The sequence below is a fragment of the Colossoma macropomum genome, unplaced genomic scaffold (assembly GCF_904425465.1).
Source record: "Colossoma macropomum unplaced genomic scaffold, Colossoma_macropomum, whole genome shotgun sequence".
NCBI lineage: Eukaryota > Metazoa > Chordata > Actinopteri > Characiformes > Serrasalmidae > Colossoma > Colossoma macropomum.
This window is the reverse complement of record NW_023494785.1, coordinates 21,473,119-21,497,608: the sequence shown is the minus strand read 5'-3', so window position 1 is coordinate 21,497,608 and position 24,490 is coordinate 21,473,119. Positions and strand designations below refer to the sequence as shown.

At 39.3% G+C, this 24,490-nt stretch overlaps 1 protein-coding gene across 4 annotated transcripts in view; it reads right to left on the bottom strand.

Annotated features, from left to right (window-relative positions):
* Positions 1 to 24,490, bottom strand: part of ptprub (protein tyrosine phosphatase receptor type Ub) — a 241,553-nt gene that overhangs the window by 90,252 nt on the left and 126,811 nt on the right. For all 4 annotated transcript variants that reach the window (XM_036587010.1, XM_036587002.1, XM_036587018.1 and 1 more), the window contains exons 4-6: positions 16,428 to 16,503; positions 8,575 to 8,690; positions 5,985 to 6,159 (exon numbers count right to left, since the gene is read on the bottom strand). In XM_036587010.1, the coding sequence (XP_036442903.1) occupies positions 5,985 to 6,159; positions 8,575 to 8,690; positions 16,428 to 16,503 (367 nt within the window). The remainder of the gene's footprint in view (positions 1 to 5,984; positions 6,160 to 8,574; positions 8,691 to 16,427; positions 16,504 to 24,490) is intronic.

The following is a 24,490-nucleotide window of genomic DNA, read 5'->3' as shown; positions in this document are numbered from 1 at the left end:
TTTAAAATATATATGCCTTTTTTTAGGTATACTATTTTTTTTTACTTGTTTTGGGAATATATTCATATACAAGTCTACTTCTAAATTTGTATTTGTCTTAGAAAAGCTTTTAGGTCAGTATTCATTACATGATGTCATATAAAGTGATTTTTATCAACACTATTGTAAATACATGTTTACTTTTTAAGTATCTAAACAGAAAATTTAACTTAGGGTCCTGATATCAACATAAGTCTCCTAACCAAATAATAAATTTGTTAAAAACCATCACAACTGGCCCTCCCTAATTTTATGTATTACTATTTCGCAGCCAACATTTAAAAAATGGCCTTTTGGTTTAAATACCCAGAGGCTGTATGGTGTATCACGGAATCCCTCTCCTGTCACTCATCCTCTACTCGTGCCTTGGTCTATTCTTCTCTCCCCATATTCCCTTCTCATTTCTCCTCCAATCCATTAGTAGTGTCTACTCTAAAGATCTGGACCCAGTTTTCGTAGAATGTTTCACTTTACTGAGGCGTCTGCCTTGAGTCCAATATGTAAAAATCATTTATTTAAGCCTGAAACCCTGGACTCCAGATTTACAAGTTGGGAGGGGAGAGGTATTACCACCTTTAGGGATTTCTTTGATGATACATTTAGCTGCTTTTCCTCACTAGTTTCCAAATTTAATCTCCCTAGAACAGACCTTTTCCGATTTTTTCAAGTTCGACATTGTGCAGAATCCCTTTTTCCCATGTTTCCGGAATGCCCCCCAACTCTTCCTCGGGAGGACTTTTTTACTGTGCAAACCGAGGGAAGGCTTATTTCAATTTTTTATAATAAGATTTTGTCTTTTAATAAGGCAAAGATTTCTGAGGCCAGGGTTAAATGGGAGGCGGAGCTGGGTCTTAGGTTGGAGGAGAGATGGTGGACTGAAGCTTTAGCTAGAGTTAACTCTTCATCCTCTTGCGCAAGACTAAACATAATGCAGCTGAAGGCTGTCCATAGAGCTCATCTGTGCAATGCTAAACTAGCACAAATCTATCCCGAGGTTAAGCCAGCCTGCCCTTGCTGTGACGAAGATCCGGCGACCCTCTTTCATATGTTTTGGTCTTGCCGCAAACTGTGGAGATTTTGGGACTTTGTATACTCTACTCTTTCTACTGTCTTTAATAAACATCTGAGTCTCTGCCCTTTACTAGCTATTTTTAGTATTTACATCGGCACTACCCAGTTGAATTCTCCTTTGCTCTGTTACTAGCAAGGCGTAGAATTCTCATCGGCTGAAAGTCTCGCTCTCCTCCCTCTCATTCCCTTTGGCTGAGAGATGATGTTTTCTTTTTGCACCTCGAGAAGATCAAGTTTAGTTTGAGGGGTTCTGTGGATAGCTTTTATAGATGCTGGTCACCTTTCATCACCTTTTTCAGGTCCGTTCCGCAGCTTCCTGCAGAGGACCTGGGTAATTCCCCCTCTTGAATGCACTATAACGCCAATCTCCCAACCGCTCCCCCCAACCTTTTGGGGACTAATTATGTTATTTATTTATTTATTTATGTTAATCACTTATCTAGTCATGCTATTTATTTGCGTATTGACTCATGCTTATATGGTCTGATGTTGTAATTGTTGTTTTAGTACTTTGGTCTGTATATGTTTTTCCTTTGAATCTGTGTTGTAAGACGTTTACAACACACACATCACAACTCGCTACAAATATTTTACACAAGGAGCTATTCTCGAACCTCAGCCAGAATTCAGGAGGCACACCTTGTGAAGTATAGAAGGTTTGCCCTTGAGGCTATGGGTTCAAATACTACATTAGCCATGCACATTGACCTAGCATTAGGATTCTTTGTGCGTTCTGAAAGAACCAGATGCGAAACAACAGATGTACGTGGCTGAGAGTGTGATTTCTTTAAATACAAGCACAGGGCACACACAGAGAGATGCACACATCAGCTCCCCAGAGTAACAGCACAGCAAACAGGAGGAACAATTCTACTGTATCTTTGTACAAAGTTAAGAGTGAGAATCTTGGTTTATATTTAAAGGCTGCCATCTGATTAAGCCATGAAAGAAATTTAAGGGACATATATGGACAACAAGAAAAGGAGAAAGAAAGAAAGAAAGAAAGAAAGAAAGAAAGAAAGAAAAAAAGAAAGAAAGAAAGAAAGAAGCAAACAAGCAAACAAACAAACAAACAGACAAACCACCCTCTGGTGCAAGAAGAAGGAAGACGGAGACATCTGTACTGAAGCTGTCAAGTGGGCTTGTTAAACCCCATTAAAATGACACATCCTGATATGTACTGTGTATCATGAAGCTACATTACTGCTTCCATTTTTGAAAAAGAGGTTCCTCTAGTAAAGGCAATGTTTATATATAGAAAGATACCATCCAGTGTTACACGATTAAAAATTAACGCATTACAGTAATGTGATTACTTTCCATAATATGGTTAACGCATCGGCTGACTGAATGTGAATGTGGCCAGTGCAGTGCAAGAAGTGCTGTAAACTCTGCAAATACTCTGCTGAAGCATCTGATCTATCTTCTAGGGGTTCTATAAAGAACCCCTTAAAACAGAACTATATCAAAAAAGATTCCCTGCTTGCTGCAAGACATAGAGCCCTGTTTGATAAGCACTATTTAAAGTACTAACTACAGTACAGCTATAGTGTCCTATTCATCTATAGAATCATATATATATATATATATATATATATATATATATATATATATATATATATATATATATATATATATATATATATATATATGTAGTGTCATATTTTTGCCATAATGCCACTACTATGCTGTCCTGTGACTAATCCTTTGACTGGGTTTGTGTTTGGGATGCTGACTGTCCACAGTACTATTCTCCATTATATATCACCATCCATACATTCAAAGACCCCCAGGATACATGTAGAGCTCCTCCAGGCAGAGGCGCAATAAAGCACAGCTCATATGGCCAGGCAGACTGGCTCAGAAAATAATATTAACTCAATTCCTCTCAAGTCATGCTTATATCAGGGCTGAAAGAAAAGACAGGTTCCAGGATCTTCCTATCCACAGTTTGTTTGCATGGGATGCGCTCTCACTGGGGGAGGGATTTCGGTTTCATTCTGGGAGAATCTAATCCATGGAGACTCACTCCACAGCGCTATGTTATAGGGCGCACAATGATATATTTTTTTACTTATATCCACGGGCTGGGCTGACTGAACACAATTCTCATCAGGGCTCTAGCCACTGTGCATTAGCCCTATTGGTGCATAATCTATGTCTCCATTGAGGAACAGTGAATTGTGAAATGAGTTGATCAAGCTAATTAAAGGGATGATTAGGCCCTCGTTAGCAGGGCCGAGAGGGGGCGGGAGTTTGTGAAAGGCATGCAGAGGGCTTCAGAGTATCGCAATTTTAAGGTGAAAATAAGAGTATTGCTGTACAAGCCTGCAAAAAAGAGCCAGGCTGGCTTGTGAGTGTGTAGTCACAGCTTTCTGGACCTGTCCCACTGCTGTGTTTAATTGAGGTGCAGTGATGCATTTTAAATGGGACCTCCTGTCCAAATAGGCCCCATCAGACACCAGGGCCAATAACCTGCTGCTGAGGGAAAGCAGCCATATCGTAAAACACCTTACACAGCACAAATGCCAGCAATGAGTGGGATTTTAAGTTATCTTCTTATCACTGATACTAGTATTAGATGGAGGGCTGAAAGTTTTTTTTGTAATAGAAATATAACAAAGAAATTTTAATAACAGATTCAAAAAGTTTCCAGCATAGTTTGTGGTTCATACACTGCCTAAGGTTTGGAGACATCTTTTAGCAGCAGTTTGGGGAAAAAAAATCAACATTTAGGAAACAACTGCTCTCCATACCAAGGAAGACTCCATGATGAACACAAAGCTGAGTGTTGCAAAATATACCCCAAAAAGTATAAATCAATACCTGTTTATGTTAGCAAAACCTTTGCTTATGTTCTTTGTCCTTAAAGGGGAATTCCACAGCTTTTAAAAAATCTGTAATGCAATCATTCAGTGTAAATAAAGTCATTCAGAGTGGTTTGATGCAAAATGCTCCATTCGAGAGAGAAGTTAAGTTAAATTACTTCCCAAACTATCATAAAACAAAAATGTCTCAGACATTAGGCAGCATATTTGTAACCATTTCATGCAATAACCTTGTGAGAGAGCTTTTAGATACATCAAACTTTACAGATGTTTGGTTCAAACGTAACAATTCTAAGTAGGTAAGTTTCTTTAGAACGGAGGATTTCACATCAAACCACCTTGAATAGCTTTACATCTTAACCGTTTAATTATGCAGTGTTTGAAAAACTAGTGGAATTTCCCCTAAAGTGGAAAGTAATAGCAGATCACCACTTGAAATTTTTCAAAATGAGATGACTTTTGATGAGCAGATAATAATGAAATTTAAAAAGTGTGCAGATGCTCTATAGCAACTAGCTCTAAGAGCACGCTCTATAGCTACTAGCGTAAGCCAAGCAATATCAAGTGAAGGAGATTTCTTGTGATAGCTGTAAAATTTATTACAATAAAGGCCTATAATACAGCAATAATGATGGTGCAATGAAGAGAGGTCAGATATGCACTTTGCTCCCTTGCTTTAGCACATTACTAGATTTCATGGCCTTCCATTTAGGGGGATTTTAATGCTACATTTATGGCAAACAGCCCGCGGGTTTAGTAAAGCTCCGTTTCCAGGCCACTTTGTCGTGCACCAAACAGCCCCTTCGCTAAACTCGGCATAATCCTTGCTGCTACATGTATCAATGGGATTAGGCCGCCTCACAAACTCTCTGAGTGTTTGCAGAGATGCAGGAGCAGTGTGGAGGAGCGAGAGGAGCTCTCTTCCTCCCTGTCCTTACTTCACTCTTGTCTTTTTCCTCGGTTTAGGGATCAGAGGGTGGCTGGGGATCAGAAGTGACTGCTCACTGAGCGCTGTCTTCCTGGCCTGACAGCCTGGTGTCAGGCGCTGAGGTTAGACGGCGTTATGAGAGGTTTGGCTTCTGCCGTGCATGATAAGTGGTGAGGGCAGACTGAATCACCATGATGACACGGCTTAGCAACTCTGCGCTTTGGCAAAATATTGAGTTAGCTAAGCTCCTGATATCGCTTTTAAAATACACTGGCCCCTTAACACAGGGACCCCGGATTAGAGAAGGTTTACTGGGAGAACATTAACTTGTTTTGTATGGTGGCAAAAGCAATTAATCAAACACAGAACAAAGTTCTGCAGAGTTATGCAGAGGCTGTGATTGTGTCTGAAATTTTAATCCAGCATCAACTGTTTCAAGGTTAATTTATACAGGATACCAGTACTCAAGCAGCACCAGTTGAAGAACTTGATTCGGAGAAAATACATAAATATAGTTTAATTATAGTTTAAAAATAAATCTGAAATATATTTGTTATCAAAATCTTTTAAAAAGTATCAATCTTTTGCATTAAGGCCCTTGAAACAGACCAAACAAGTACATATAGCCCACCAGATTGTAACACAGTGGACTTTTTATTATGCATCAACATGCATCCATTGTAAATATCCATCAATAAGAAATAACCGCACAAGCACTAATTAGCTATCAGTTAAGATAATAACAGTGATGCACATAATGGAATCAATAATATAATGAATATAATGAAAGATTTTAAGAAAAACACTGCCTAATTACACACTTCAGCAATACGTCAATAAATTACAATCAGCAAATATTCAGTTTCAAATAACACTAATTTTTCAAAACCCATTAATAACAATAATAACAATAATTTACTAAACTGATAATCAGTCCCCTTCTTTTAGATCACACTCACTGCGTCATCAACAAACACGCATACTATTATACTTGCTTTTCTAATGTGTAATGTTGCACTTTATCCACAAGAATGCAACTGTGTCTTTAGTCTATGTAATTAATTTCATGTGAAAAGCTTTAAATATTCCACAGTTCTACATTAAAGACAGCTCATTACCTTTGACAATGAGCTCAGCAAAGTTGGACACCCCGGAGCCTCTTGTGGATTGGGTTACACAGCGGTAGAGGTCCTGCTCTGGCTTCTGGACATCCTCTAGTTGGAAGGACACAGCAAAACGATTGCGGCCCAGGTGCTTGACCGAGCCACCTGAGGACACCTCACCGTTGTGCCGCTAGAGTGGACAGAGGTAGAGGTAAATAATGTAGAATCCAAATGCAACAAACTCATTCTGACTTTATCTTCTAAAAAATTTTATGAACACTGTACAGACAAAATGCCCTTGAACAGAAACTCCAGTCAGCTAAGAGGCATATCATTCCTACAGCCAGGCTAGCTTAGGACACAGCATAACATGACTGGCCAAACATAAAGAAAAAAAAGCTTAATTTAAACAGTTCACCAACAAAGTTTAAGTGACCCAATAAATTGCCATGCATATTACCTGAGAGGAAAAGTTAATGCACGGAATGACAATAGCAATTATGGGGGAATAATATTATTACAGTCAGGCTTGACCTGAGTAACCATTATAAAAGCAAAGCGGGCAATGGCATTAGTTTTAGATTCACTCAAGCCTTACTCAACTTAATATCTGGCAGAAAAACCATTTCACGTTCCATGCATGGAAACTGTTTTACTCTTTATTCGATTGGGTGTTTGCTCATGTGGAAGAATAATAACTCATATCTTCAGAGACATACTTAGAAAAAGACACCTTAGAGTAAGGAGTGAATAGGGCCCAGAAAATAACTCAGAAGAGCAATGTCCTATTTGCAAGTGTGTGTTTAATGGAGGCCGAAAGGAGAGGGAGTGAAGCGAGGAGAGAAACCCAATGAAAGAAGCTTGCCAGACTTGGTCAAAGCGGCGGAATGGTTACGTGGAGCTTCATGAGGCAACAAACATCCCTTATAAAAAAATAAATAAACAGACACAACAAAAGCTGCCTGTCCTTTCACTTTGATTCAGATAATTAAACTGTGGTCTGAGCATGAATAGCAGCCTTCCACATCATCAACACATTGCACTTTTCCCCTCTATAAACGAGTACACACAAACAGGCAGCCCTGAGCACACGCACAACGCTGGACAACTGGTCCTTAGGGAAGACGCCTGTGGGTGCTGAGCGTCTGCGTCTGTTTGTTTATTGTAGGGTTGGGTTTTTAAGCTCTCACTCTGCCGGCAGACCACACAAACCAGCCCCAAGCCCTCACAAACAAAAACACACCAAGGTGCTGTTTACGGTCACGGCAACTGCCAAACCCCGGCTCACATAAAACAAACCGACGCCAATCACCGGGCTTTGTGAGCTCACTATTGGCTTTTTTTGTTTTACCCTGCAATCATGACAATCAGCGAATTAGCAGCCATGAGGCTGGGTAGACAGTGTGCACAAGCTGTGGATGGATCGCACACAATCTGTTTGGACTAATTACAGCACACACAACAGAACGATCCATTTGTCAGCATCGTTTTCATGATCAAAGCAGAAGCACAAACTAGGTTGCAGCTGGTACCCGACTATGTAGCGATATAAAATTATAATGATAATATGGAGCCACGTATTTCCCACAGCCTGGAGGGGGGCAGCGAATGGGCAAATTCAGTGACCTTGGGCATGTTTACAGTTCCAGGCATCATGGGATCACAGCCATATATCCTTGTCCCTGAATGTTACACAGTTGTACTTTTCATTTAACTCCTCACCTCACTGAGCCACCAAGCATTAGGAGCGTACACATATTCCCAAGGCCCTATATTACTAGGATATAATGTTCCCTCAGCTCTTTAAATAATACATAATAGTATGGAGCACTGCCCTTCTGTTTGTCATAGCCCTTGGTTTGAAAGTGGCGAACCAGATGTCATAGATCTGAAATATCGAGCACAATACACAAAATGAATGTTGTGTCAGATCACAGCGATATCTGGGAATGTTACGGTCCTGAAGAACTTGACAGGTCTGTCTCAAAAATTACAAAAAGGAAACACAGAGCCTAGGAAATATAGGGTTGTTTTCTAAATATTTCAATAACAAAACAAAGGGCCTGTGGAACATAAGAACGACCCCATTTCTGACACTGTATTACATATTGTTATCTATAAAAATGGACAAAAAGTATGCACAAAATTCTAACTTGAAAGCTGCTTCAAAGGCTGTTTTAGCTGTGAGACATATTTTTATCCATGCAACTCGTTTTGTGTCACTGTACTTCAGTGGCATGAATAATACTGGATATTATATTATGGTATGACACATTACTGAAGGCCATGACTATGGACCATATGCTAGTGCTGCAGATTTTAATCTTAGGAAGTGCATTTAAGCATTCAATACTGTAAAGGAATAAAAAAGAAATATGGACATTTTCAAGCTCTCGAACCATCTCTGAAAAAAAAAAAAATCGATGAGCATGAGGCACACGATATTAAACCAGCAACTCTCTGCTTCCTGGTGTGAAGTTTTTATTGGCAAAGACACTGTCACTATTTCAATTTTCTCTTCAAAAATACCTCCATATAACAGGAGAACAAGTGAACCTTTAGTAGCCACAGAAATCAATCTCTGCTCACATAAAGCTGCACTCACCTCTAGTAAAAACTTCTCCGCCTCGGATGCCCGTCCTGATGCCACGCACTGGAAGGTGGCATTCTGTCCGGCGTTGACCTCCACATCCCCCAGCCGAGAGAAGTGGGGAGCTTTATCTAAAGTAGAAAAGAGACCAAAATATTTGTCCAACAGTCATACTAGGAACAATATATTGCTTGTTAATTGTTGCTGTGATATTGCTCTTTGGAAAATCACAGAAGGACACAATGTGCAAATTAGCTTTCTAATGTGATGTGTGCTGTAAGCATCGTGTGGAATCACAGTTCTAGATCAGTGTTTCTGTGAGTGTTTAACAAGGGTGTGAATTTTTGAGCTAACAGCTAATTGGTTTGATTCATGATTCATCGATTCAATTCAAAAGCAATTCAGTGATTCAGTTTCTCATCAGGTTTTCACTGAGAAAAAAAGTCTATATTTTGGATACCACATTTTTGAGAATGATTTACACAATAATAATTCTTCTTTCCAACCTGTCACAGTAATGAAATTGTGCTTATTTCAGTTCAGAGCTATAGTCTTCACCATCACCAATACAATATCATGCCATGTAGGCTAAACAAGAGCCAGTAACTGGAATGTAAGTTGAAGAATAATGTCTCTAATTGGTGCGGTTCAGCAGTGGACAATTTATAGTGCTTAAGAGTAGTCTTAGGACAGTATCTGAACATTACTTAGGTCTTGTGTATTACTTTCAAAGCTAAAGTTATCATTTACTCTTTTGTATCCATCAGAGAATCCCAGTAATTCACTGAAAAGTAAGGCAAATAAAAGTACAAACATTAGTATCTCTTTCCTTTATGTGGATTACTATTTAGTATTTTGTTTCATATCCCTTCTTTTGGATGACAGTTTGAAGTCTTTTAAGCATTGAGAGAGTTTGCACAACTGATGATCAGCTCGTTTGTTCAGATTTCTCCTTTGGATGGCCAGAGCATGGTAGGTTTTCAACACTTCTTATCCCTTCAGTTTCTATGATTTCAACATGTTTTTTAATTTGCATTGTATCTGTACTCTTTCGCACAAACATTTTGTAATCAAGAGATAATATTTTTGACAGATTCAGATATTTGTCAATTCAACTTATTATTCAAGTTTTCTAAAGCAAAATCTTTCAGAATGCTAATGAACTTAAGTCAGGTGTGTTAGATGGGATGTTTCCTGGAGTAGTGGTTTGTAAATCTCTCACTCATTTCCTCCATCATTTGCGTCCATGATTAGCTTATGAAAGCTACCTGAGCTACTCATGCACTGTAAAGCCACTAAAATTAAGTAAGAATTACTTATCATGCAGTGCTGGTAGGTTATTCTTATTTCTTTTATGACTGATGCAGTTGCAACAGGAGGAATTCTAACTGATGCACAAAGAAAACAAATTAATTGTTACACCACTGGTGTTTTATGAGTAAAGCTATTCATGTAACCTAACAGAAACAAGTTATTTTGGTCAAAATAATGCAGGGAAAACTTAAATCATGTCGCATTGATGATTCATCACATTGCAAGGCATCCTGTAACTACAATATGTATTAATATGCCACAATATGGTCATTTCTTAACATTAGCCCAGAAAGACAGGAAATTAAATCATTTCAGTAGAGGCATTTACTCAATGGGCTACCACACATAGGATCAAATATACTGATTAAACGCAGGCAACACAACTTATGCAACCTAACACTATTTCCTACCTATTTTGGGAAGCTTTGAATTGCAAAAAAATTGATTTCATATAATGTGATTGCCCAGGAGAAAAAGGTAAAATTGCCACAGTATGAGATGTTTACTCTTTTCTCAGAGACAATATGAAATATTGCTTTTGAAATCAGCCTTTTTTTTAACTTAATTAATTCTTGCATTAAAAAAAGAGACATAGAAATCTTAAAATAAAAATGCACAGTTGCACATTTGTAAATAAATTATAATTCATACCAACTACATTGTTTACAACCTGATATTAATACCAATAACAATAATAAAAAAAGAAATACTTTTTAACAAAAAAAAACTCAACACATTAAATTGATATGGAACAATGTGACCCATACAAACAATTGTGAGCCTCAATGATCTTTATAAAGTTTATTCTACATTTGCTTTGTTTTTTAAGCCCAAAATTAATTTCAGACATGAGCGTTTTGTTTGTCACATCTAGTTTGTCACATTTTAAACTAACTGAATCTCTGCTGTAAAGGAGATTATTGGAGAATATGATGTGTTAGCAGAACTTTCTAACCCTTTCAGTAAAACTGAGCGTGCTAGCTGCTGAATAGTGTTGAGTAGCCCTGCGTGGGACTTTACACTCTGAACTCTTCGCACTGCTATTCTCACCACCTACACAATCAAATGCATTGAATAACTGCAGCCACTGAAGTCAGTCTTAGTGAACATACATAGGAAGTATGCTAAATCAATCAGTCATAGCAGGAGAGAACTGGCCGGGGATACAGAGGAGATCTAGAAGAAAGAGCGGCTTGTTTATGCACAGCCGTTCACTGGTTGCTGCTTTCTGGCAGTGTATGAAGACGATTTGTCAAACTTGTTTGCACAAACGGGCAGACAACATGGTTGCAGCATTTGTAATCGGCGGGTGGCCCTGTATCCTGTGGACATGCTGGTCTATTATGTTTAATTTATAATTCATGTGCCTTTATCTGCTCACACAAAGTAAAAAAAAAAATGTCTGAATGGAAGAAAAATAAGCAATAGCCATCTTTAGGACTTGCATTCATGCAGCATCTTGGAGTAGGATCAATGTTTTAGGTAGGGATTAGGTAAAGAACAGGAGGGAAATCTCATATCCCACAACCTCTATATATACTGAATATGATGGGCTAATTTAAAGGTGAGCAATAAGATGATATGCAGTCATTATCATGATAAATTGCATCACAATAGATTTTATACTAAACTACTGAATTACAGAAAGCCATAGTTTTTGATATCATTTTGTAAATTTAACATCAAGAGTTTTCCTGGCTCAATTTATCTGTTCCAAAAAGAACTTACAAGGAAAACAAGTGAAAAAAACAGGAGGTTCCAAAACTGAGGCTTAAAAAAATCACTAAACAGTACAGAGAGAATGGGACTCCTACCAATCCTACCAAATGTGCAAGAATTGTTGGACCACCAAAACTCTCACTGTCAGATAAGCAGTACTAAAAGCTTTTATCTTTGAGAGAGGAGAAAATCAAGCTTTACTGTTGCTTTGGATTTGAAAAAATCAGAAGCAAGTGTCAAAAACAGGTGTTTCTGTCCATCCACTGTGAGAAGACAACTGTACGCTATGCGTATGAAAGGATGTGTAGCTGTCAAGAAGCAGTTACTGAGAATAGAAAATAGATGAAAAAAGAAGAAAACTTGTAAATCAAAGAATCTGCTGGTGTTCTCAGAACAATGGACTGACCACCCCAGAGTCTAGACCTCAGCATCACTGAATGTGTTTGGGGTTATTTTGATCATCAGAAGCAGAAAAGGCAACCAAGTTCTAAAACTAAACTTTGGAGGTGTGGAAAAATATCCTTGCAGACCTTGCAGATTTATTTAAAAAACAGTATATATATATATATATATGTTGTTGAGGCCTCTGTGTAATTTTCTGTTATATATGCTATATATTCTACTTTTTCCTGATGCTAAAAAATAAACAACTTGAACTTGGCTGTTTTTACTGGAAATTAAATAAATGAAGGGTGGTTTCTAACTTTTTCACAATACTGTATTTTATTACATTTTTGCAATATTGAGCTACACCGAAAATTTGTTTTAATTCACAGATTTGTGAACAGTGTTGTAAGCATATTAAACATCGTATCCAGCTGCAGCACAGGCGCAGAGAAAAACATTCAAGCTCAAAAGGGTCCATTAGAAATGTCACTTGTGTTTAGCACCTTTACTAGAATCACACAGCCTGATTTCATTCCTCACTTTTTTCCCATCCTTTTTTTTTAGGCTGCTCATGCCAAATGGTGATTTCCGCAGTCTGGCTTGGTGCCATGCTGACAATGTGCCCAGGTCCTGATGAGAGTCTTAATTATTTAATGGGCACAGTGGGGCTCAAATGATGCCATCTGCTGCCCGCAGGAAGTGGTGAGGGCGGGGAGGTGGGTGGTAGGGTAGGAGGTGAGAGGCATCGCCACCAAGAGCTTCCTTGACCGCAGCATCTGGTGATTCGCTTGTTTAGAATTGGACTTTATCGCTGCCTAAGAGCAGTTTGTCAGCCCTGTTTAAATATGAATAAATATCACTGGTCTTTAATGAAGCTGTAAAAGTACTCGGCTGTCCCTCGGAGGCCATCAGCAGGCCTGTTTACTCCAACGAGCTGCACTCCTCCCTGATGGGCCACATAACCAGCTCTCAATGAGCAGCCAGGAGACCTGGGCTTGGAAGCAATTTTCAGTAGGTTACTGAACAGTCACATCATTTTTGTTGTTGTGACCCTATGCTCCAGCATATTGTGTTTGAAAATGTCTATGAGGTTAAAGTGCAAAGCCACATAGTAATCAAAGCCCTTGACTACTCAGTTCCACAATTTAGAGCACCATAAGTAAGCGGTCAAGTGTGTGTGGCAAACGCAAAAACAACTATATTTCATATGGAAACTATATTCAACTGTAGTAAACAAGACAATCATCCCCACTCCTTATGGTTCCTTCACAAAGACCATTCTGTCATTCTCACTCATTTCCTGGTTTCAATCTCAGTATCAAGAACAAAACCTGTTTTTAGTCTATGTCAAGACCTCTTCAAACATAACTGGCCCACCTCCCAGATCCTATTATCTACATCCAGCATATAATCAAAAAGCATTATGGGTGATCACACACATCCTCTACACACCCAGTTTGAATTGCTTCCTCTCAGCCACCACCTACACCTTCCAAGTTGCTCCATAATCTGTAAAGCTTTAAAATAAAAGAGTACTCAACAATGAAGGTAAATGGACAGTAATTCTGAGTTTGGGGACTGTAGACTTCTCAGCACTACTTCATGCCAAACCGCATTATTTATAAAATCCCTCGCTATTTACTGCATTTATAATCATTTGTTTACTGCATTTATAATATTTACAGAACATGAAGTTTGTCTGCTTAAATCTCTTTCATGTTCCTGTACGCTGTTTTTAAAAATCTATTATGTGCATCACTGTCTGTTCTATAATGAGCTGCTCCCTTGGGGATAAATAGTGTTTTTGAATTTAAATTTGAATTTAAGAGGCAAAGTGTCAGTGCCAGTAAAGCAGCAAGCATCGTGTGGCAGACAAATCAAAATAAATCAATCAGAAACCTAACCAAAACATTAAGTGTACTGTATTCTTCACCAGCCAGTCAATCACCTGACTTAAAATCCACTGAACATTTCATTTACTGAAGAAAAGACTGAGAGTGCCCAAATCAAGCGTGAAAACTGCTGTATTAGAGGCAGAGCATAGAAATGACACTGGGAAGACAGTGCCTGTGGATGTCTATGAGTTGCGAACCTCAGGCAGTCATCAATCATAATTGTGAATGTATAAAAAATGTCTGTGAATCCTACACGGTTTGTCATTTCTAAATTTGATATTCCGCACTTCAACTTCATACTCTTTTCATTTCAGATTCAAATCTAATGCACTGGAGCAACAACAAAAATGCGTCACTGTCTGATCAGGGGCTGTAGTGCGGTAACGGATTTCTGGACGTTGGAAGGGTCGCACTTTTTTAGCTCAGACCTGAAAACTGCACTGACAAGTTCAGAAACCAGTCACAAGTAGCGAGTACAATTTTTTTACTTTTTTCAAAAACCATACCAATATTAGGAGTTCAAATGTTTAAAAAAAATACATCTATGATGAATCAAGGCATTGCCCATCATTTTCTACATCAAGTTCTACATCAATTCAAAACAAAAACTATATTAAAGATAGATTGTCTTCGTTGCTAACAATAATACTTTACACATATTAACCTTTTTTGCCAGATGAAACCAACCTCACTGCTTATCTTAGTTTTGGGTGCACAATAATAATTAAATACTCTGTTGGGTTAAATGGTAACCATGAACTGCTGCTGTGTTTAGAGTAGATGAGGAATCCTCCCTCAGAATTCTCTGTTGACAGCAGACCTCCCCCAACCCAAAACTAAAAACTCATCAAATCTACATGATTTATGTGTAAGTTCTCATTCTAATGTTTACTCCAAAAAATCACTTGTCCATTTCAAGTGGACAGTGGTGGATCTAGAAAACTTTAATAGGGGTGGCAAAGGGGTGGTAGGGAGATGCAAACACGAGTGTTGACTCCAGCAGCAGAACTTACCCAGAAATCACTGAGACCTGATGAATTTCCCTTTTTAAACACAAACATAAGGGCAGACAAAGCTGTTTTTAAACGTAAGCAGAAAAGTACTATAAGATTCTGGGCTTTAAGTTGCAACCTGCTCCCTCTTTAGTTAGAAGTTAGCACGCTAGTTAAACAGCTAAAAACAACACCAAAGGCACTACACCACAGCTGCACACCAAATTTATAGCTAGACAAAGCAATTACTCACAAATGCCATGTACGTTATGTTCAATAATTGCACTGCAAGGTTTGCATGGCTAACCTGCCGAGGGAGAGTGTGTTCTATTTGAATAATCTACTCCTCACTGTCCTCTTCACCTCTTCTGCCATGAGTGGCCTCTTGTGTAACACAGAGGCACATCCGAGTGGTGAGTTGAAGTGAGCAATGGCAAGTTAAAAAAAGAACTGAAATAGTGCTTTAATTCTCCACGCCTTACCAGTAAAATTTACAGTAGACCACACAACAGAGTAGAGATGTAAATCTAGTACCCAAATAAAACTAGTTTTCCCCAACATAATCAGCAGTCCTTGCTACTAATATAAAAAGAGGCTAACTAGATATTACACTATCAATTATTTACATTCCTTTGATGTTGAATTTCCATAACTGCTTTCCAACGAATAACATGGGGCTAAACTGAAAATCATGCAAGCAATTTTCTGACAAAACAATATATACATTTTGTCACTGCGTTTTACATTTGTTACTTTCATTCCTGATTTGTTTGATCATTTAAATACCAGTAATAAAGTATAAATCAATAAAACATAAAAAAAGTACTATGTGAGCTCTCCTCTGACACTGACACTATTTTTCCCAACCATGGAACCATGCTCTGGTGAGTTCCAGAATAATAGACTTTTTCCCCATGGTCGAGCTGCATCTCTCTACTCTGTACATAAAGCCTTCATGGTTTCTGTGAAGAAGACACATCACACACTCCCTCATAGCTCTGCCTCACGGCTCTGATCTTCTGCTGTATGATCTCCAAAGTCCAGCACGCTATCTTAGCCCATTTCCCACTGTGAAACAGCAGGGTGCAGGCTCTTACTAACTAGAACCCAAGCAGAATATGAATGCTGATACCTTGCCTATACAGGCCAACTGTGCAAAGAGGCTGCATGGCATGAGATGTACCAAATGCTACACAACAAACAGTGACCAGTTCACAGAACACTAGTTTAAAGTGCAAGCCAGAGGGGAAAACGCAGTTCAAGTTCAGTTCTTGGAAAAGCATCACATCAAATCAAAGACAGCATTCCTTTATTCTTCCCAAACAACCATGTATTAGGGTGGGCTGAAGGCCAACAGAAGCTTACAGAGACTTTAATAGGTTTGCTGCCGAGAGTATTCAACAAGGAGGGAGATTATGGCTCTTCATCTCAAAGACAAGGTCTAGCTGTGCCTCTGTGAGCCTACAACAGTACATCAGTGAAAAGGGTGGTCTGAAAATCCACTCCAAGCATCATACTCATCCCCATACTCATGCCCACCCATCCGCACTGTGCTACTTACAGCATGGATAGTTCAGCACCAGGATATCGTCCACAGCAATATAGCCCCAGCGGTCTACAGTTGCCTCCAGCAATACCTGAACAGGGAAAGAGGAAAAGAGGAAAGAAACACACGACAATTTACTCAAAGACTCATCAAAGACTTATTAAATCAAATCCATGTGAAAAAAGGCACTGAATAAGTCTGGGGTCTTGGAGTCATCAGTTCCAGTCCTCGAGGGCTGGGGTCCAGTACAGTTTAGTGATGTCCCTGCTCAAACACACCCACTAAACCTGGTAACTAACTGCTGAGTTGAATCAGATGTGTTTGGGTAGGAAAATCACCCAACTGTGCTAGAAGAAAGCCCTCCTTGACCAGCGCCGGACATTACTCACAATATTTTACTGCTCAAATCATCATCTATGCTATTTAATGCAATTACTTATGGCACACTAGCTTTCTGTCAGCAAAATTCTTTGAACAAAGTGACATTAATTTTAAAGCAATTCACATCAATGCATGCCATTTAAAAAAAAAAGTCACAGTGTTAGTAAATAGCCTACTGCTACAGACTCCCTGCAAAGCACTCGCCAGGAAAACACATGTTTACACAGTTATAATCTGCAGAGTAAACAGCAGTAGTACTAGTGAGAATTTCATATGTATTTAAATTGCAGCATATTTTGGTGACATTAACAAATCAGAAACTTAATACAAAGAAAATCTATACATTATATACATTACCTGTTGTAAAATTATTTCTGTGTGTCTTAGTGCTTTTTAACCATTTTAAATAATATTTAAATTCAGATAAATATTTATATTCAGTACATGCCAGACCACTCCTTATTGCTACAATATGGCAACAACATTTTATTACTCATCCTCTACATACATACATACATCATCTAAACCGCTTATCCTTCTGGGTCGCGGTGGGGTGCTGGAGCCTATCCCAGCTGTCATTGGGCGGAAGGCAGGATACACCCTGGACAGGTCGCCAGTCCATCGCAGGGCAGACAGACAGACAGACATACACAATCACACACTCACTCACACCTAGGGGCAATTTTAGCACGTCCAATCAGCCTGACTGCATGTTTTTGGACTGTGGGAGGAAACCGGAGTACCCGGAGGAAACCCACGCAGACACGGGGAGAACAGGCAAACTCCACACAGAAAGGACCCTGGTCGCCCAGCTGGGAATCGAACCCAGGCTACCCACTGCGCCACCGTGCTGCCCTACTCATCCTCTGTGTTATTTAATGCAATTAGCTAATGCCCAATCTCACTAGCTTTATGTCAGTAATTTTTTTTTGAGTGAAATTACATTCATTTTAATGGAATTTGCCAGCATCAGTGATTTCACATTGGAGACTTGCAGAGTGAGTTGAATTGAACAGTGTTAAAGTTCAGCTTTGGCACTGAAGATTTAAAAAGGAGGAAGCACAAATTTTAGCTGTCTTTTTTTAATCTTTATGCATTTCTTCCCAATCTGCTATAAAGTAATGCATACAAGAGAGGCGGTGTGGCACACAGTCTGGTACACTTGCTAATTAAACCAAAATGATTTTTTCACAGCCAATCTTCTGGTCCAGCCCAAATAATCTGAAATTTGGTCTAGTGTTGAGGTAATTAGCAACAGAATAAATACAATTGGCAATGACCAGAAAAATGGGGGCAACAGATAGCTGGTGCAAAGGCTAAAAAATAGCCTTCATCTGTCTCCTGCACACTAGCAAACTCTAAACCTTGACCTTCACATAGTGAGACAGCCAGAGAGAGAGAGAGAGAGAGAGAGCGCGAGAGCAAGAGAGAAAAAATAGATGCTGACTTCTTTAAGGGCCCCTAAGGCCTAAAAGAAATAAAGAAATAATGGCTTCATCAGGAGGGCTCAGTGTGCAGTATGACGCATGGTTCTCATTCAGCTCGTGCCACACACATACAAACACACACTCACTCATAATGTGAGTGGAAGGGACACGGGTCTCCGGGGACCAGAGACCAGAGAGAGGCTCCTCGCTATCCAGATGCTAGACACGAAGGCCATCGCTGCACAATGAAATCAAATCGATTTTGCACATACGACAGTGATGATGAGATGTTATTACAGATGGGCAAGGGTGGCGGGGGGGTTGTTGTTTGCTCTCCCTGTACTAGACTGTGAGGCTGTCCACAGTCACCATCAAAGTTATTGTTTCTCATAATCCTTGCCAGGGAGGAAAAAAAAAAATCTATTTTTTTTGTTGCTGTTTACTGTCTGGCAGCTGAGCAAAATGTGTGGGTCATTTTAACTGCTATTGTGACACCTTCAATTCAGCCGGAATGGTCTTCAGCAGAGAAAACACAGCAGTATTCACAATACAGACTGTCATAGTTGATCGTCAGTAGCACAGAAATGAATTAGGCTGAATGAGTGAAGTGCAGAAGTCAAATAGAACAACCTTGCATTTCCTAAAAGGTAACTTTAAAGAAGAAGGAAAAATGTAAATTCGGAGCATTTCTACTATTTCACACTCCTAATGAAATGTGCACATGACACAAAGGACAGCTGACATTTTCAAATCATGTAAAAACTGGATTTACAAGGTTTTTTTACACATAGCGACAATACATTATTAGTCCACCTGCTTATCCAATGTTTCTTTTGAAATCAAGGATATTAACAGGAAATTTGTCCCTGTATTTACTGCAGTAACAGCCTCCACTTTTCTGTGAAGGCTTTACACTAGATGACATTGGATGGAGCTCCATCACTCCACATAATATAGTTCAACTACTCCACAGCACAATGCTGGAGGCTTTATATTCCTCTAGCTGACATGTCATTGGGCATAGTGATTTTAGGTTCATATGTGGCTGTTTCAGAGTGTCCCATTCTATTGACAATGCTGTTCTATAAAGCTGTGTGTGCACAACTGACTAGTGTGTCAGCAGTTGGCACATCTTAAAGTAGCTGAATTCACTCATTGGAAGGGATACTTCTAATCTGGATACTTTTGGACACACATTTGTACATGTGTGTATATTGTAATATATTTTCCATTCATGTCCTTTTTTGTATAGGTGGGCTGATTCCCTTTGCAGAAGGTCAGACACATTCATTCCCCTCTGGCCTGGCAAGAAGCCTCAGTTTCATTTGAGCCAGCCAGAGCAACACACACCAAGATGGATGCGAACATTCCAACTGAGTTTCGGGAAATGACACAAAAAATGAAAGAAGTGGGGAGAGGGAAGATAGAGAGTCAAAGAGAGAGAGGAAGCAGGCTGAAGAACCCAACTTTAATCTCCGCTCGGCTCCCTCGGCACACTGAAGCCAGAGCTAAAGACTGATGCAATGCTTTGCTGTGGGAGGAGCACTTGAACATGTGTGTTTTAATCTATTACTTTCCACTTTCAAACCACAGACCTTGAGACTGCACATCACTGACTGCTGCTTGTGCAGTGTAAGCATGTGTGCATCTGTGTGAGAATTAGGGCTGGGATGGTTAACTGTTTTAACAATATACCACAGCATAAACTGCAGTGATAAACATATTGTTTCAATGTTTAATAATAAAAAAAATGAAAGTGTAAGTAAATAGCCTACTATTCTAAACAGTTAACAGCAGTAGCATTAGCAATTTTAACGTTAGGAGAGATGAAAGGGCAGGATGCAAATGCAAGTCCTTGGTTTTACTAAAAATCCATGACACAAAGGTATCCATGAAAGTGACAAAACAAAGACAGAACAAAACAAAAAAACAAAGACAGAGGGTCATGAAGAACCTAGAAAACAAATGAGAGGCAACCAAAACAGGGTCTGAGAGAACAAAACACAAAGCAACCACGCATGCAGGGGAATAAATACACATGGGACAGACCAGAAACACCTGGGACTAATGAGAGGGTGGGACTACTGACAACAGACAGGTGAGACAGTTAACAAGAAGTCAGGACCAGGAAGGAGACAAAGACCAAAACAACAAAAGCACATGGCAGACATAAACAAAAGCACATGGAACAAGAAACATAAGGGAAGATAAACAAAGACAGACAGACAGAAACGAGGAAAGACAAAGCAGGGTAAGACAGGATGTTACAGTGATCATTTCATATTTATGTAAATTGTGGCTGATTTTTGGTGTAACAAACACGAGAGGTTCAATAAAAAAAGATGACCTATTTGAACCTGTGGTGAAATGACTTCAGTATGTATCAGCGCTTTTTTAAACAATTCGAGTATACTGACATTCAGTATATAAGCTCTGAAGCTTCCCTACCTCTAACCCCCATTATGTTCCCATTGTAGCTTGCTTCCTTGGTTACTGTTTGCACCTGTGTTTTATTTCATCCTGTTTGCATAAATATCCTTGATTTTACGTTTTTAAGTAGAAAAGTCATAAGGTCAGAGTACACCGAAGAACACAACCAAGCACAAATGTTTACATGCCATACCTGTCTTAGATTGTTTAAAGTCTATGGAATGTTCACTTGGCTTGTCAGTGCCATTTTTTTGGACATTCTAAAGACAACTGCAAACATTAGCTAGAAAACTGGTGTTTGTTTCAGAATGTTCAGTGTGCTCTGGTCTTTACATGTGGTTCATATTGAACCCTTTCTCCAGTGTTTCCTAGTGTGCTGTTTACTCTAGTTCCTGTGTTTTTTTCTAGGCAACTTCCAAGTTCCCTATCTGATCCTAGTTTCCTCTCTGATCTTGTGGTTTTCTGGTTTTGATTTTAGCCAGCCTGTTGTTACACATACATCTGGACATCTCAGAATCCCCTGCTACAATGTACAATGAGCCAGTGTACAAAACAGCATCCTACATTCACTGAGAAATACAATCTGAAAGGCCAATCAGAAAATTTGCTTGTACACAATCAATACTGACTTTCAGTCCGTCAAGTTGAAGCACTAGATCTGTTATTTTAAGCCAGTTTTAATTCCATCTGAAATTATGTAATCAGTATCTAAAGAGAAGAATATTTAAAGAATTTTCTCTATAAGAACAAACATGGATTTGATGTTTTGCAAAGCTCTGCTTTTCCAATTAAAGTTTTCTATTCTAAGCAGGGATTACTTTGCTTCCAGAGAACACAGAGGAAACGAATGTCTGGCACATAATGATTAACAGCAAAAATAAAATGCAAGTTGTAAGTGAATATTAAAATTTAGTCATGCTTCACGCACACAGTTGTATTCAAACCGACAGAAAACATTTTCAAGCATATTTTTTCCTTATTTTCCCAGTCTGGTTCTTGATTCTTGGTAACTTCGCTTAGGAGCTCCTTCTCCCATGCTTGTTAAGGAGATTTAAAGAAAGATAATGGATCCTTGAACAATCCCAGACGTAGCATGAGAAATACTCCAGAGTTGCAGAGTCCAGAGAGAAGGAGGAGAGGCTTGACTGGGCAGGGAAGGAGGGAGGAAGGGTGGACGAGAGCAGGGCTGCAGCTCAGCCAACTGGCCAGGGAACACTGCCCAGAGCCAGGGAGTCAGGTTTAGATTGTGTGGGTAATGAAGCGCCCTGCAGGAGGCCTACACGTCCAGGGATTAGAAAGAGTCCCAAGAGGGCTTCTTTAATTGCTCCCATGTAAATTGGGCCGTGATTTTGCCCACCCACTTTCTCTCATGCACATTGCCTCTCAACAAAGAATGTTCACACCCTTAGAAAGAAGCTCGTAAAAACAAGAAATTTAAAGGCCCATGTCCTACATTTTTCCTACCTTGTACTCTGTCCTAATAAGTTCACATTTTGTGTGGGCTTATGTACCAAAAAACTATGGTTGCACCATCACCGATACCATATCGGTGCTCCATTGTGGCAGATACTGGCACTTAAACACAGTAACGGGATGGGTTTTCGATGCTGCAAAGTAATTTTTGACAAGCATGCATGCTACTGGAAGTGAACTGAACATGCGTGCCAGTAGATGGAATTATGTTTGCGGTGTGGGTTGACAAGCAGCAGCAAAAACTCTCATGGCAAAAACTGTGAACAGTATGTCGTGGAGTAGGAGTGGGTGATACACTGGTTGGAATTCCTCCTAAGTCATTAGTTTCAGTGGTATGTCACAAATACACAAGATAATGCAACATGCAAACAGTATAAAACACATTAACAGAATGTCTGAGACAGGCTTCTTTCAGTAATCAATTACAGTAGTCAATTACAGTCTGAGTTAATGTTAGTACAGGTTGCTATTAAGGGAGTGAACCTTAGAAAGACATATGGGAGGAACCGCCAGTCTCTTGGAGTAATGCCTATAGCCTTGAATTAGCCTTTAGCATACAAGCCTGCTAGCCAGTTTTGTGTCCACTAGCCCTGCCTGCCGTGCATCTCCGTCAGTCAGCTGCATTATGCAGCACAGTGGTCTCGCAGCCTTTTGCTGCCTTTTGCAAAGCCAAGAAATCCACCACTACAACTGTTATTGTGCATGATTGCAGTACTTACTAAACTCCAGCAAAGTCTAACACTTGGAGATATAAGTGCATGTAAATAGGACACACATATGAAGCAAAAGACTTGAGCAATATGGATGTGAAACAACACTCAACACCATTTTTGATGCACCAGAGAAGCTGCTGCATGCTTACATGTATACACCATCAGAATGGGGCAGAAAATGTGATCAGTGATTTTGACTGTGGCATAACTGTTTGTGCTAGACGGGCTGGTTTGAGTATTTCTGTAACTGCTGATCTCCTGCACAAAGTCTCTACAGTTTACTCAGAATGGTGCAATAAAGCAAAAAAAAACATCCATTGAGCAGCAGTTCTGTGGATGGAACGTCTTGTTAATAAGAGAGATCAACACAAAATGGTTCGAGTTGACAGAAAAGCTACAGTAACTCAGAAAACCACTCTGTACAATTGTGGTGACCAGAAAAGCATCTCAGAGTGTCACACCATGAGGCAGATGGGCTATAACAGCAAAAGACCACATGGGGTTCCACTTCTGTCAGAGCGGTATTGGTGCTTCACTACAAAACGGTCATAATTCAATTTTACATGACCATTCTCCACCTCTATCTTGTTGAATTAAACTGGCTTGTTACAGTACCTTTAGTACTGATATACAAAGCCCTCCATGTATGGGACAAAGGCTTATTTTTTATTTTTTATGTACTCCACAGTTTTAAATTTGTACCCAATTCACATGTGGCTAAACTGCACAGATTCTCAGATTTTAATAAAAGGTATTTTTATACATAATTACAGTTTTACCACATAATTATAATTTTACCATACAAATTACTTTCTACACAAAAAGGCAGCTTAATGTTTGAGACACATGGCTTCACAGGTGTCTGTGATTACTATGGGGTATTCAGTTGCTTAAACAAGTTTAAGAGAGCTTTCAGAATCTAGATTTGATTCTAGATTTTTGGTCACCTTTGGGGTCTGCTTTTGCTGGCTTACCAAAATTAATCGCTTGTAATATTACCAGGAAGAAAGAGAGACCTCATTAGCTGAGTTTACACTTAAAAAGATCTTCTACGTATAACCATTTTCTTTACTAAAGAACCCTTGAAAACCCATCTTTTTAAGAGTGTACCGTAAAGGGACTGGTAGGCCAAGGAAGACCTCCACAGCTGGTGACAGAAGAATTCTCACCATAATAAAGAAAAATCCCCATACACCTGTCCAACAGATCAGAAACACTCTTCAGGAGGCAGATGTGGATCTGTCAACGCACTACTACTGTCTTCAAAGGACTTCATGAACAGAACTACACTGTGAACTGCAAACCACTAGTTAGCCATGAAAAAACAGGATGGCCAAGTTTTTACAGTGTTCTAAAAAAGTGCTTAAAAGAGCCTGCAGAGTTCTGGAAAAAAGGTCTTGTGGACAGATAAGATCAAGATTAACTTGTAGCAGAGCAATGGCAAAAATAAAGCATGGAGGCAAAAGGGAACTGCCCAAGATCCAAAGAATTCCTCATCTGTAAAGCATGGTGGTGTGGGTGTTATGGCCTGGGTCTGTATGTATGTCACAGGTCCTGGCTAACTCATCTTAACTGATGATGTAATTGCTGATGGCAGTAGCACAATTAATTCTAAGGTGACAGAAACATCTTAATTAGTTCAAATTTATGAGAA